Consider the following 15,286-nt stretch of genomic DNA (forward strand, 5'->3'; position numbering starts at 1 on the left):
CTGAAGTACTGAACCAAATAACAGCCAAGATACAAGAGCCCTTCCCTTAAAGCTCTCTTGGTCTGGTGGCTGGATTAGAATAGGATTTTGTGCTAAATACTGTCGAGGTGTGGGCAGGGTCTACGGAAGCACCAGACTGGGTCAGAACTCAGACCAACTCCAGAATGGTCTGATGAATGCACTTAACTTCAAAAGTGGGACTGGGCTCAACCATCCCAGGAGGTGTTTGCATTTTGAGAAGAGAAGAGCCTTTATACCTCGTAGGGATGAATTGGGGGCCTACCCCTTCCCTCTCAGAGTTTTTGCCTGCCTTCCCCTTCCTCCTTCGTCCCACCTCTTCGTGCCCTCTTCCCACTTCCCTAGGGAAATAAACACGGGTACCTGCTCTGGGCACAGTATCCATGTGGCCCCAATGCCTCACCTAGGGTAGTGGCACTCCACACAGGATTTGCCCAACTGAGCCCTCACTTAGGGAGAATGTGGTGAGGTTGACCCACTAACCTGTGAATTACTGCCCAGAGATGTAAAGGGGCTTCTGTTGGTACTGCTTGCAATTTAGGGTCTTTTAATGTCTTTCACATCTGAAGATCTCTTTTGTTTATATAATGACAGCTTATGTTGCTTTAGACTTTTTTAATAAGTATAGAGGAGTACTTGAGGTACTTAATTTATATGTGTGTATGAGATTTTTTGTTTTTTGAGATTCTTAAGAACTATTTTCATTTGTTTACAACAGCAGCAAAACCTAGTGTTAATTGACCATAATAAGAGCTAGTTCCTACAGCTAAAAATACTGAGGAGAGAATAACAGTAAAAGAGTGAAAGCATAACTTTGTCATCAGTGATTAGATATGTAAATATTGAGGCCTAGACCTAGAAATATGTCTGACATAAAATTGAAGAAATATATCAAAGAACTATTGGAAACAGCACTAAGGATACGTTTTCATTCAAAGAGTGTTCCTTTGTGCATTGTAACTTTCAACTTGCACTAAATTACCACTCTGCCTGTGTAGCCTTTTAACTCTTTTTCTCTTTTCTTTTCATTTTCAGCTTATGGAAAAGTGTTTCTAGTTCGTAAAATAAGTGGTCATGATGCTGGAAAGCTGTATGCCATGAAAGTTTTGAAAAAGGCAACAATAGTTCAAAAGGCCAAAACCACCGAGCACACAAGGACAGAACGACAGGTCCTAGAGCACATCAGGCAGTCGCCGTTTTTGGTGACATTGCACTACGCTTTCCAGACAGAAACCAAACTTCATCTCATTTTAGGTAAGTGTCAGTTGTCATCAGACTTTTGACATTTTACGAAAACTTGGGTCTTGTGCCGTAATGCACAAATGCTTCAAAAGGAAGCATACTTCAGACTTAGAAGAAATGAAATCTTTTGACTTTCATTCCTCTCTCAGTGGTGGCATTTCCTTGAACATCATGAATTGCTCTGGATTTGGGACCTCCCGTCCTGAAGGAATTTGTGTACTTCTCTTCCACACTCCCTTATTAATCTTAAAACACTTGAGTCATTTGGGTGGCTGCTTCCCTGGGTGGTGTCTTCCATTCAGATGTGCTGAGCTGAGTGGGAAAGTGGGCCACGATTCTTAGGAACGTACAAGTTTGGGCCAACGAGGGATATTTATGGAAATCAGTAATTAGGAAAAAGAAAAAAGAAAAGATTTCTATTCTTAGAGATGCTTTGTTTTTCTGGTGATAAACCTGCTTTTCATGGAGATACCCGCTAATCAGTCAACCCTTTGCTCACTCCCGTTTCTCCCCACAGACACTTTCTGAATCCTTTCCTTTCCCAGAGTTGGACCATTGTATATGGACTTTGGAAATGTCCTCTGTGCCAGATAGTGCCAGATTTCTTTGCAGAACAGTTGTACCACTTTCGATTCCGACATGGCAGTACTCTTCCATCATAGACTATTTCTTCTGTTATAGTTTTAGTCCCGTTCTTTTGAGAATTTGCACTTATGTATTATAATCCCGTTATTGATCTCTTCTGTGAATTAGATGAGGTAGAGTTTCACACAGTGCTCTGTGAGCATTAGCTATTTCTTGAGTGCCTTCAGTGTGCTAGCACCACACTAGGTGTTGCCCACAGTATCACTGACCCCTACGACACTGCCAGAGTCCTCTCATTAGAGACGTTGAAGGTTCTGGAAGCTGCATTTCCTGCAGTCATGTATCTTGTATAAGCTTGAGAATAAAGATTGGAACTCAGATCTGACTCATTTCAAAGTCTGCCCAACAGTGCTCCTGTTTCCTTTGATTACTAGTGGTATTTGGCAACTTTATCGAGTGCTCTCATTTTGAAAATTATACTTTTATTAGTGATGCCTAAAATTGCATTCACTTTTTGAGTCATGAAGTTACACTTCAGGCCTATCTTGCAGTGCTTACCGTCAACTAACCATCCCAAATCTTTCATACACATAGGCCACAGTCTCTCCCGTCCTGTCAGAGTCTCCACTAATGTTATCATCTGCCTGTTGTTTCAGGCCTTCATTCCGCCCCCGTGTGTATCTGCTCAGCTGTTATTTACTGATTTTTAAATATAATTCCTTCTGTATTTTTACCCAGTAGGTTGTAGGGGACATAAGATCGTAGTAGCCGGAAGTAGTAAGAACCCAAACTCCTGGCCTCTGCATCACCACACCACAGCTTCTCTCTCTTCTCTCTTTTTTCTGTTTTCTGACCATAAGTGGACTCAATCTTTTAAAAATTGTTTATTGTAATAGTATAGTTTATAAATAATATTCGGTTGGCCAAAAGGTTCAGTGAATACGTTGTTCATTAAAGTTCTTGGTGAAAATAAAAAATGTGTCTTTCATTTTTACTTAAAAACTGAAGGAACCTTTTGGCCAGCCTGATATTTTTAACTTAAAAGTAGATGAGTGAAATATGTTGGATCTGATTAAAAAACAAATAGTCCTTGATAATGTTGCTTTTTTTGTTGTTGGCTCTTCATTACTTTTGCTCTTTGTCAGTGACCCACAAATAAATAAATACAAACCAAGGTAAGAAAACCCATCTCTTGTGCCCCCTCACGAGTGGAATGTAGACAGTGAACTCGTTCCATTGTATGGCAGTGCATTTAGAAGGCATGCCCTCTGCCTCCTCTCCATGTGGATATGTTTACTGTCATTCTCTTTGTGCATGTCTGTAGTTGTTATTTGACTTTTTTTGGGGGGGGGCCATACCGCGTGGCATGTGGAATCTTAGTTCCCCGACCAGGGATTGAACCTGTGCTCCCTGCGGTGGAAGCGTGGAGTCTTAACCACCACTGCACCGCCAGGGAAGTCCTTATTTGACTTTAAAGACAAAACTTTTGAGAAATCTTCAACAGGACATTACTATAAACTGTTTTTATTGTTCCATTATTTGTTTGCAGTGCTTAGAACTCACGCTCGGTCAGTTCTCCAGGTACTGTCTCAGTCTGCTAGGGCCGCCATAACAAAATATCACAGACTGGGTGGCTTGAACAACAGAAATTTCTTTTTTCTCAGTTCTGGCACCTGGAAGTCTAAACTCAAGAGCCAGCAGGGTTGGTTTCCTCTGAGGGCCATAAGGAAAAGGTCTGTCCCAGGGCTCTCTCCTCTGCTTGCAGAGGGCCCCCCACTTGCTGCCTTTTCACATGGTCCTCCCTCTGTACATTCACACCCCTGGTGTCCCTTTTTGTGTTCAAATTTTCTCTTCTTGTAAGGACAGGAATCAGATTGGATTAGAGCCTACCCTAATGGCCTCATTTTAATAACTTAATTATCTCTTCAAAGGCCTTGATTCCAAATACAGTCACATTCTGAGGTGTTGGGGGTTAAGATTTCAATATATGAATTTGGGGGAGACAGTTTCAGCCCATAACTGTCTTTAAAGGCTTATTGATTAACTTACTTTATCTAGTTTTGGGGTGCTGTTAGAGGTTAATAGCAAGAATTTACAAGTCAAGCTTTTCAGGGATCCAGCTGACCTTCTGCTCTGATGAATAAGTAAACACAATAGACCTTTTTAAAAACATATTTTTAACAACTGCCTTATTACTACAAAAGCATATATATGCATATAGAAGCTATAGGAAAACAAAAATAAGAAGAGAAAACATATATTTTCACTACCCAGAGTTTACCTCATTATACATATATTTCTCTGTTATTACCTAGTGTATCCTTCTAGATCTTTTTGTCTGTGTGTCTACATGCATGTATGTTTCATCAAAGTGAAATTGTCCTGTACATAGGATTTGTAACCAGCTTTTTTTTCTTAAATTTTATTTCATTTATTTTTTTATACAGCAGGTCCTTATTAGTCATCAATTTTATACACGTCAGTGTATACATGTCAATCCCAATCGCCCAATTCATCACACCACCACCCGCACCCCCCGCCACTTCCCCCCCTTGGTGTCCATACGTTTGTTCTCTACATCTGTGTCTCTATTTTTGCCCTGCAAACCAGTTCATCTGTGCCATTTTTGTAGGTTCCACATATATGTGTTAATATGCGATATTTGTTTTTCTATTTCTGACTTACTTCACTCTGTATGACGGTCTCTAGATTCATCCACGTCTCTACAAATGACCCAATATCGTTCCTTTTTATGGCTGAGTAATATTCCATTGTATATATGTACCACATCTTCTTTATCCATTTGTCTGTCGATGCACATTTAGGTTGCTTCCGTGACCTGGCTATTGTAAATAGCGCAGCAATGAACATTGGGGTGCCTGTGTCTTTCTGAATTATGGTTTTCTCTGGGTATATGCCCAGTAGTGGGATTGCTGGGTAGTACGGTAATTCTATTTTTTAGTTTTTTAAGGAACCTTCATACTTTTCTCCGCAGTGGCTGTTATCAATTTACATTCCCACCAACCGTGCAAGAGTGTTCCCTTCTCTCCACACCCTCTCCAGCATTTGTTGTTTGTAGATTTTCTGATGATGGCCATTCTAACTGGTGTGAGATAATACCTCATTGTAGTTTTGATTTGCATTTCTCTAATAATTAGTGATGTTGAGCAGCTTTTCATGTGCTTCTTGGCCATCTGTATGTCCTCTTTGGAGACATGTCTATTTAGGTCTTCTGCCCATTTTTTGATTGGGTTGTTTGTTTTTTTAATATTGAGCTGCATGAGCTGTTTATATATTTTAGAGATTAATCCTTTGTCCATTGATTCATTTGCAAATATTTTTGCCATTCTGAGAGTTGTCTTTTCGTCTTATTTGTAGTTTCCTTTGCTTTGCAAAAGCTTTTAAGTTTCATTAGATCCCATTTGTTTATTTTTATTTCCGTTACTCTAGGAGATGGATCAAAAAAGATCTTGCTGTGATTTATGTCAAAGAGTGTTCTTCCTATGTTTTCCTCTAAGAGTTTTATAGTGTCTGGTCTGACATTTAGGTCTCTAATCCATTTTGAGTTTATTTTTATGTATGGTATTGAGGAGTGTTCTAATTTCATTCTTTTACATGTAGCTGTCCAGTTTACCCAGCACCACTTATTGAAGAGACTGTCTTTTCTCCATTGTATATCCTTGCCTCCTTTGTCATAGATTAGTTGACCATAGGTGTGTGAGTTTATCTCTGGGCTTTCTATCCTGTTCCATTGATCTATATTTCTGTTTTTGTGCCAGTACCATGTTGTCTTGATTACTGTAACTTTGTAGTGTGGTCTGAAGTCAGGGAGTCTGATTCTTCCAGCTTTGTTGTTTTCCCTCAAGACGGCTTTGGCTATTCGGGGTCTTTTGTGTCTCCATACAAATTTTAAGATTTTTTGTTCTAGTTCTGTAAAAAGTGCCATTGATAATTTGATAGGGATTGCATTGAATCTGTAGATTGCTTTGGGTAGTATAGTCATTTTCACAGTATTGATTCTTCCATTCCAAGAACATGGTATATCTCTCCATCTGTTTGTATCGTCTTTAATTTCTTTCAACAGTGTCTTATAGTTTTCTGCCTACAGGTCTTTTGTCTCTCTAGGTAGGTTTATTCCTAGGTATTTTATTCTTTTTTGTTGCAGTGGTAAATGGGAGTGTTTCCTTAATTTCTCTTTCAGATTTTTCATCATTAGTGTATAGGAATGCAAGATATTTCTGTGCATTAATTTTGTATCCTGCAACTTTACCAAATTCATTGATTAGCTCTAGTAGTTTTCTGGTGGCATCTTTAGGATTCTCTATGTATAGTATCATGTCATCTGCATACAGTGACAGTTTTACTTCTTCTTTTCCAATTTGTATTCCTTTCATTTCTTTTTCTTCTGTGATTGCCGTGGCTAGGACTTCCAAAACTATGTTGAATAATAGTGGCAAGAGTGAACATCCTTGTCTTGTTCCCGATCTTAGAGGAAATGCTTTCAGTTTTTCACCATTGAGAATGATGTTTGCTGTGCGTTTGTCATATATGGCCTTTATTATGTTGAGGTAGTTTCCCTCTATGCCCACTTTCTGGCGAGTTTTTATCATAAATGGGTGTTGAATCTTGTCAAAAGCTTTTTCTGCATCTAAAACCAGATGATCATATGGTTTTTATTTTTCAGTTTGTTAATATGGTGTATCACATTGATTGATTTGCGTATATTGAAGAATCCTTGCATCCCTGGGATAAATCCCACTTGATCATAGTGTATCATCCTTTTAATGTGTTGTTGGCTTCTGTTTGCTAGGATTTTGTTGAGGATTTTTGCATCTATATTCATCAGTGATATTGGTCTGTAATTTTCTTTTTTTGTAGTATCTTTGTCTGGTTTTGGTATCAGGGTCATGGTGACCTCATAGAATGAGTATGGGAATGTTCCTACCTCTGCAATTTTTTGGAAGAGTTTGAAAAGGATGGGTGTTAGCTCTTCTCTGAATGTTTGATAGAATTCACCTGTGAAGCCATCTGGTCCTGGACTTTTGTTTGTTGGAAGATTTTTAATCACAGTTTCAATTTCATTACTTGTGATTGGTCTGTTCATATTTTCTATTTCTTCCTGGTTCAGTATTGGAAGGTTATACCTTTCTAAGAATTTGTCTGTTTCTTCCAGGTTGTCCATTTTATTGGCATAGAGTTGCTTGTAGTAGTCTTTTAGGATGCTTTGTATTTCTGCAGTGTCTGTTGTAACTTCTCCTTTTTCATTTCTAATTTTATTGATTTGAGTCTTCTCCCTCTTTTTCTTGATGAGTCTGGCTAATGGTTTATCAGTTTTGTTTATCTTCTCAAAGAACCAGCTTTTAGGTTTATTGATCTTTGCTATTGTTTTCTTTGTTTCTATTTCATTTATTTCTGCTCTGATCTTTATGATTTCTCTCCTTCTGCTAACTTTGGGTTTTGTTTGCTCTTCTTTCTCTAGTTCCTTTAGGTGTAAGGTTAGAGCATTTATTTGAGATTTTTCTTGTTTCTTGAGGTAGGCTTGTATAGCTGTAAACTTCCCTCTTAGAACTGCTTTTACTGCATCCCATAGGTTTTGGATCGTCGTGTTTTCATTTTCATTTGTCTCTAAGTATTTTTTGGTTTCTTCTTTGATTTCTTCAGTGATCTCTTGGTTATTTAGTAACGTATTGTTTAGCCTCCATGTGTTTGTGTTTTTTACGTTTTTTTCCCTGTAACTGATTTCTAATCTTATAGCATTGTGGTCAGAAAAGATGCTTGATATGATTTCAGTTTTCTTAAATTTACTGAGGCTTGATTTGTGACCCAAGATGTGACCTATCCTGGAGAATGTTCCGTGCGCACTTGAGAAGAAAGTGTAATCTGCTGTTTTTGGATGGAATGTCCTATAAATATTGATTAAATCTATCTGGTCTGTTGTGTCATTTAAAGCTTGTGTTTCCTTGTTAATATTCTGTCTGGATGATCTGTCCATCGGTGTAAGTGAGGTGTTAAGGTCCCCCACTATCATTGTGTTACTGTCGCTTTCCTCTTTTATAGCTGTTGGCAGTTGCCTTATGTATTGAGGTGCTCCTATGCTGGGTGCATATACATTTATAATTGTCATATCTTCTTCTTGGACTGATCCCTTGATCATTATGTAGTGTCCTTCCTTGTCTCTTGTAACGTTCTTTATTTTAAAGTCTATTTTATCTGATATGAGTATTACTACTGCAGCTTTCTTTTGATTTCCATTTGCATGGAATATCTTTTTCCATCCCCTCACTTTCAGTCTGAATGTGTTCCTAGGTCTGAAGTGGGTGTCTTGTAGACAGCATACATATGGGTCTTGTTTTTGTATCCATTCAGCAAGCCTGTGTCTTTTGCTTGGAGCATTTAATCCATTCACGTTTAAGGTAATTATCGATATGCATGCTCCTATTACCATTTTCTTAATTGTTTTGGGTTTGTTTTTGTAGGTCCTTTTCTTCTCCTGTGTTTCCCACTTAGAGAAGTTCCTTTAGCACTTGTAGAGCTGGTTTGGTGGTGCTGAGTTCTCTTAGCTTTTGCTTGTCTGTAAAGGTTTTGATTTCTCCATCGAATCTGAATGAGATCCTTGCCAGGTAGAGTAATCTTGGTTGTAGATTCTTCCCTTTCATCACTTTAAGTATATCATGCCACTCCCTTCTGGCTTGTAGAGTTTCTGCTGAGAAATCAGCTATTAACCTTATGGGAGTTCCCTTGTATGTTCTTTGTCATTTTTCCTTTGCTGCTTTTAATAATTTTTCTTTGTCTTTAATTTTTGCCAATTTGATTACTGTGTGTCTTGGCGTGTTTCTCCTTGGGTTTATCCTGTATGGGACTCTCTGTGCTTCCTGGATGTGGGTGGCTATTTCCTTTCCCATGTTAGGGAATTTTTCGGCTATAATCTCTTCAAATATTTTCTTGGGTCGTTTCTCTCTCTCTTCTCCTTCTGGGACCCCTATAATGTGAATGTTGTTGCGTTTAATGTCGTCCCAGAGGTCTCTTAGGCTGTCTTCATTTCTTTTCATTCTTTTTTCTTTATCCTGTTCCGCAGCAGTGAATTCCACCATTCTGTCTTGCAGGTCACTTATCCGTTCTTCTGCCTCAGTTATTCTGCTATTCATTCCTTCTAGTGTATTTTTCATTTCAGTTATTGTGTTGTTCATCTCTGTTTGCTTGTTCTTTAATTCTTCTAGATCTTTGTTAAACATTTCTTGCATCTTCTCGATCTTTGCCTCCGTTCTTTTTCCGAGGTCCTGGATCATCTTCGCTATCATTATTCTGAATTCTTTTTCTGGAAGGTTGCCTATCTCCACTTCATCTAGTTATTTTTCTGGGGTTTTATCTTGTTCCATCAAGTGGTATATAGCCCTCAGCCTTTTCATCTTGTCTGTCTTTCTGTGAATGTGGTTTTTGTTCCACAGGCTGCAGGATTGTAGTTCTTCTTGCTTCTCTGTAAACAGCTTTTTTTTTCGTTTTCTTTCAGTCAATGATGTCCACCTTTCCTGGTTAATAAATTTTCATTTCATTTAATATTCAGTGATACACATTTACTGCTGCATAATGAACCACTCTAAAATTTCGTTGCTTAAACAATGATTTATTTTCTCATGATTCTCTGGGTTGGCTGGGCAGATCTCTCATGGTTTCATGGGTTGGCTGGCTTGCTCATGTGGCTGTAAGCTGGAGAGCTGGCTGGGCTTGAGGGCTAATGTGGTTTCATTCTTGTGTCTGAAAGTTGGTGCTGCTGTTGGTTGGGGCACCTCTTTTCTTCTTCACGTGGCCTCTCATCCTCCCAGTGCAGTAGTAGATCAGCTTCTTCACATCATGGCAGTCTCAGGGCAGCTCATGAAGACAGCCAGGAAGGCAAACATAGAGGCCACAAGGCCTTATGAGGCCAGGCTCTGGAACTTACGTAGCTTCACTTCTTTCTTTGTTTTTTTTTTGAGGCATGAATATGACAAATTTTTTATTTCAAAGTCTCAAATTTTGACCGGCATAGCACCACTGACACAGGTGCCCTGATAGAACTTTATGATTTGGTCACCGGAAATGATTATGCCAAGGTATAATTAAGGCTAACCGATCAAAATCCAGGTACGCAATACCAGTTAAAATTCAGGTAGAAACTACCAATTGTAGGAACCCTGGGACTGGTTTTCCAGGGAACCACTGAATTATTTTTTAAGTCCACAGCATGTATGAGGACACTGGCCCACAGGCTTGCTTCTCACATGTAGAAACTGATTGACTAAGAAGTAGATGAGAGATTCCAGATTCCACTTAGCAGTGGAAAGGCAGGACTCCAGCTGCTGTGTCAGGGGCCCTAAAGCAAGTCCACCTGAACTGGAGCTCAGGTAAGGGGGCAACTTCCTGGAACCTCCTACTCAAGGTGGAAGGGGAGGAGGGCTGCCACTGCTCTCCTGGTACCACCGATTCCTCTTCCCCAGCCAGGCAGGGCCTCTCTCGTTCTCCACACTGACCCACCTGCCTCCCAGGGTTAATCTCACAAGTCACTTGTCCCCACAGAGGGGTGGATGTGGAGCCTCCTCACATCAAGTCAGAACATGACTGCTGGGCTTCCCTGGTGGCGCAGTGGTTGAGAGTCTGCCTGCCGATGCAGGGGACACAGGTTCGTGCCTCGGTCCGGGAAGATCCCACATGCCACGGAGCGGCTGGGCCCATGAGCCATGGCCGCTGAGCCTGCGTGTCTGGAGCCTGTGCTCCACAATGGGAGAGGCTGCAACAGTGAGAGGGCCGCATACCACAAAAAATAAAAATAAAAAAATAACATGACTGCTAAAAATTCGCCACACACAGCTGAACTTCACAGTTGAGCCCATAGCCTCCAACCATCTCCCCCACATCTGCTGAAAGGAGAGGAATCAGAGGTTTCCCTTTTGGTTTTCCTCCCTGGAAATCAGTTCATAGGAGATGCTAAGCAATGAACATTATGAGTTTGTCCACAGACAGATGTGTAACTGCACACACTAAATTAAGAGGAGAAAACACACACTGATTATCTTTCTAAACACAAGAACTGAAGGATTTGGCTCAATTATGCACAATGGCTTGTGTCTCTAAAAAAGCCGTATGAAAACTGAACTCACGTTCATGCATGAATTAAACTGACTTCATGAGCTCTATAGAGACACATTAACCTGTGCTGTTCCCCTGCAAGCTCGCGAGCCAGGGCTCAGCCTAACAGGTCCTGCCAAAAGCCCCTATGAGCCTTACTTCTAACACAAGACCAACCCAGATTCAGTGAGTAGGGAAATAGACTTCACTTCTTTTCACGTTTTTTTTTAAGATTTTTTTTTTAATGAATTTATTTATTTTTGGCTGCGTTGGGTCTTTGTTGCTGCACACGGGCTTTCTCTAGTTGCAGTGAGCAGGGGCCCCTCTTCATTGCAGTGCACAGGCTTCTCATTGCGGTGGCTTCTCTTGTTGTGGAGCATGGGCTCTAGGCACGCGGGCTTCAGTAGTTGTGGTGCACAGCCTCAGTAGCTGTGGCGTGCAGGCTTCAGTAGTTATGGCGCATGGGCTCTAGGTGTGCGGGCTTCAGTAGTTGTGGCGCACAGACTCAGTAGTCGTGCCTTGCGGGCTCTGGAGCGCAGGCTCAGTAGTTGTGGTGCACGGGCTTAGTTGCTCCGCAGCATGTGCGATCTTCCCAGACCAGGGCTCGAACCTGTGTCCCCTGCATTGGCAGGCGAATTCTTAACCACTGCGCCACCAGGGAAGCCCCTAAGATTTTCTTAATTGAAATATAATGGACATACAACATTATATTAGTTTCAGGTAAACAACGTAATGAATTGATACCTGTGTATATTGCAGAATGATCCCCACAGTAAGTCTCTTAACATCCATCACACACAGTTACAGAACTTTTTTGGTTGTGATGAGAACTTTGAAGGTTTACTCTCTTAGGGCCTCTCACATATGCAATCCAGTAGTATTAACTGTAGTCGCCATGCTGTACATTACATCCCCATAACTTATTTATTTTAGAGATAGAAGTTTATACCTTTTGGCTCCCTGCACCCATTTTGCCTATCCCCCGCAATCCCTCACCTCTGTCAGCCACCAGTCTGCTCTCTAGCTGTGAGCTTGATTTGTTTGCTTCTTTGTTTTAGATTCCACATAAAGTGAGATCATATGGTATTTGTCTTTCTCTGTCTGACTTATCTCACTTAGCATAATGCCCTCAAGGTTCATCCATAGTGTCGTAAATGGCAAGATTTCATTCTTCTTTATGGCTGAATGATATTCCATTTTACATATATATAGAAATACACACGTGCACACACACAGCATTTTCTTTATTCGGTCATTCACTCATTAATGGATACTTAGGTTGTTTCCATATTTTGCCTATTATAAATAATGCTGCAGTGAACATGGGGATGCATATATTTTTTCAAGTTAGTATTTTTGTTTTCTTCAGATAAATACCCAGGAGTGGAATTTCTGGATTATATGGTTGCTGTATTTTTAATTTTTTGAGGAAGCTCCATACTGTTTTCCATAGGGGCTGCACCAGTTTACATTCCCACCAACAGTGCCAAGGGTTCTCTTTTCTCCACACCCTCGATAGACTTCACTTCTTTTTTTTTTTTTTTTTTTTTTTTTTTTTTTTTTTTGCGGTACGCAGGCCTCTCACTGCTGTGGCCTCTCCCGTTGCGGAGCACAGGCTCCGGACGTGCAGGCTCAGCGGCCATGGCTCACGGGCCCAGCCGCTCCGCGGCATGTGGGATCTTCCCAGACCGGGGCACAAACCCGTGTCCCTTGCATTGGCAGGCGGACTCTCAACCACTGCGCCACCAGGGAAACCCGACTTCACTTCTTAATGAGGCGACTGCAAAGAATTTGTGGCCATCTACCACACAAGTTCATGTTGACATTTCACTCATTGTCCCATAATATCCTTTACAGCTGATTTGTCCAAACCAGGAACACTCACTTGGTTGTTATGTCCTTGAAGTCTCTTAATCTGGAACATTCCCTTTTTTATATCCTTGGTTTATTGGTCTGAAAAAATATCTTGTAGTATCTTTAGGTTATTCCTCTGCTAAATTCCAGTATTTGGGAAATTAGAGCTAAAGTCTTTACAGATTGACATTAAATATTTTAGGTAGAACACACTATAGGTGATGTTGCATATTTCATATTGTATCATATCAAGAGGAACCTATTAACTGGTTGTTAGTAATGCTAAGGCAATTACAGAGATGACAGTCTGATCCATTTATAATGGAGTTATGTTTTTTTCCTTAGAAGTGAAAATAATCTCTGATGTTTTGACACTTTATGGTTTTAACATTTAACACTTCATAATTCTTTTTTTTTAAAGCAACTGTTTCATCATGAGTTGCAAAATGGTGATTTTTCTAAATCTGTCATTTCTTCTATATTTATTAGTTGTCATTCTTCTGAAGAGTATGGTTTTCTGTCATCCACTGTAATGTTTTGGTTTCCCTGAGATGCAGTTTCTAATGGAAAGGCAACATGCAGTCCCTTTAATTGTCAATATTCAAAGTTAGAAGTTAAAGAGCAAACTCAAATGGTGCTGTATTTCAGGGTCCCTGATAATCAGCTGTCTTCAGTCATAACCAGAAGTAGCCTGCTCTAGGTATTGATACTATTCTGACCTTTCTTTTTTTCACTTAACAGTGTATCCTAGCATTTACTCTGTATCAGTTCATAAAGATCTTCCCCATTCTTTTTTATCCCTGCATAGTATTACATTCTATTCCATAGCATACTTAACCAGTTCCCTAGGACTGGATCCTTGGGTTGTTTCCAGTCTTTTATTTTGATGATTCAGGGTACAACTTGTACATGTCATTTCCCACTTGCATAGGGAAAAACTGTAGGCTTGATTCCTGGAAGGAGATTGCTCGATGTATATTTTTGCCATCTGTAATTTTGCATATACTTTTTCATAGGGGTTGTACCATTTTACACTCCCACCAGCATTGTATTAGAGTATCTGTTTCTCCACAGAGCATATTCTCAAGCTTCTGAATATTTGCCTGTCTCATAGATGAGGTGGTGTCTCAGTGTAGAGTTAATCTGCATTTTTTAAGTGAGGTTGAACATCTTTTTCATATGTTTAAGGGGGTCATTTGTCTTTTTCTGAGAATTGTCTGTTTGTACCCTTTGCCCATTTTTTCTTCTCAATTTTCTAGGAGCTCTTTGAGAGATTAAACATTTGTGATATACATAGTAAATATTTCTATTTTCCATTTGTCCTGACTTTATGATGTTTTTACCATGTAAAATTTTTAAATTTTTGTATAGTAGAATTTATTTAAAAACTATCTTCATGGCTTATGGATTTTAAGTCATGGTTAGAAAGATCTCCTCAACTCCTGTGGTTATAAAGGAGTTCACCGATGTGTTTTTCAGTACTTGGATGGTTTTATTTTTTGTGTGGAGAACATCTACATGGATGTTTACTCCTCCCAACACCATGGAGTAAAAAGTCCAAGTTTACACTGACTTGCGGTTCTGCTTTTTTCATATTTTAAATTCTCATATATGTTCAGGTCTGCTTACTGACTGACTGACAGACCTGTTTGGTTGGTTGAACCATATGCCATTACCATACTGTTTTAGTTTATCAAAGTTTTACAATATGTTTTAATACCTGGCCAGGCTAGACCCCTTTTATCTTTCATTTCTCTTATTTTTCAGAGCTTTTGGGAGCCCATCATGTTGGTTTATTTTCAACATGAACTTTAGAATCAAATTGCCTGGTTTTGGGGGGAGAAACTTGTTAGGGTGTTTTTAGTGCAATTGTTTTATATTTTTTAAAAAATGTAGGGAGAATTGACATTTTTATGGTTTGGGTTTTTCCTGTTCAAGAACATGGTATGTCTTCTCATATGTTGAACTCTTCCTCTGAGACCTTCAGGAGTTTTTTTATCATTTTCTTCCTACCCACATTTCTTAAGTTAATCTTAGATATTCAATCATCTGTTGATGTTAGTAGGGTCTTCTTTCCAACCATATCTTCTAGAGGAGAGCTGTTAATTTTTGTACGTTCATTTATCTCTTGCTGTCTTACTGCATTTTCCTACCTTCCCGTGAGTGCTTGTGTCCTGCCCTGTTCTTTCTCAGCCTGCTCACCGCGTGCTGTTTGGTGGGTATGGGTTTTCTTAGGCTCTAAGTTTTGCTGAAGGAGTAGGTTGTGGAGGTTTACAGTCATTCTTGCTGTTCTTTAAGATGCTTCGGGAGCAGACTTGGAGATTCAGGTCTAGGCTGCCATCACGCTGCTACCAGGATTCGTGGCTCACTGGGGATTTCTTCAGGCTGCTCCTTTGGTATAAACTGCTTCTTTAGCACAGGCTTCTCCACATGATAAGATCATTGTCGTGTTGGTATTACTTTGACAGATGCCTACCTTTGACATTTG

At 39.8% G+C, this 15,286-nt stretch overlaps 1 protein-coding gene across 3 annotated transcripts in view; it reads left to right on the top strand.

The window, feature by feature from the left end:
- RPS6KA5 (ribosomal protein S6 kinase A5) overlaps positions 1-15,286 on the top strand; it is a 182,359-nt gene that overhangs the window by 77,539 nt on the left and 89,534 nt on the right. For all 3 annotated transcript variants that reach the window (XM_060169782.1, XM_060169939.1, XM_060169854.1), the window contains one exon: positions 1,054-1,272. In XM_060169782.1, the coding sequence (XP_060025765.1) occupies positions 1,054-1,272 (219 nt within the window). The remainder of the gene's footprint in view (positions 1-1,053; positions 1,273-15,286) is intronic.

This window comes from Lagenorhynchus albirostris, chromosome 1 (genome assembly GCF_949774975.1).
Source record: "Lagenorhynchus albirostris chromosome 1, mLagAlb1.1, whole genome shotgun sequence".
Classification (NCBI taxonomy): Eukaryota; Metazoa; Chordata; class Mammalia; order Artiodactyla; family Delphinidae; genus Lagenorhynchus; species Lagenorhynchus albirostris.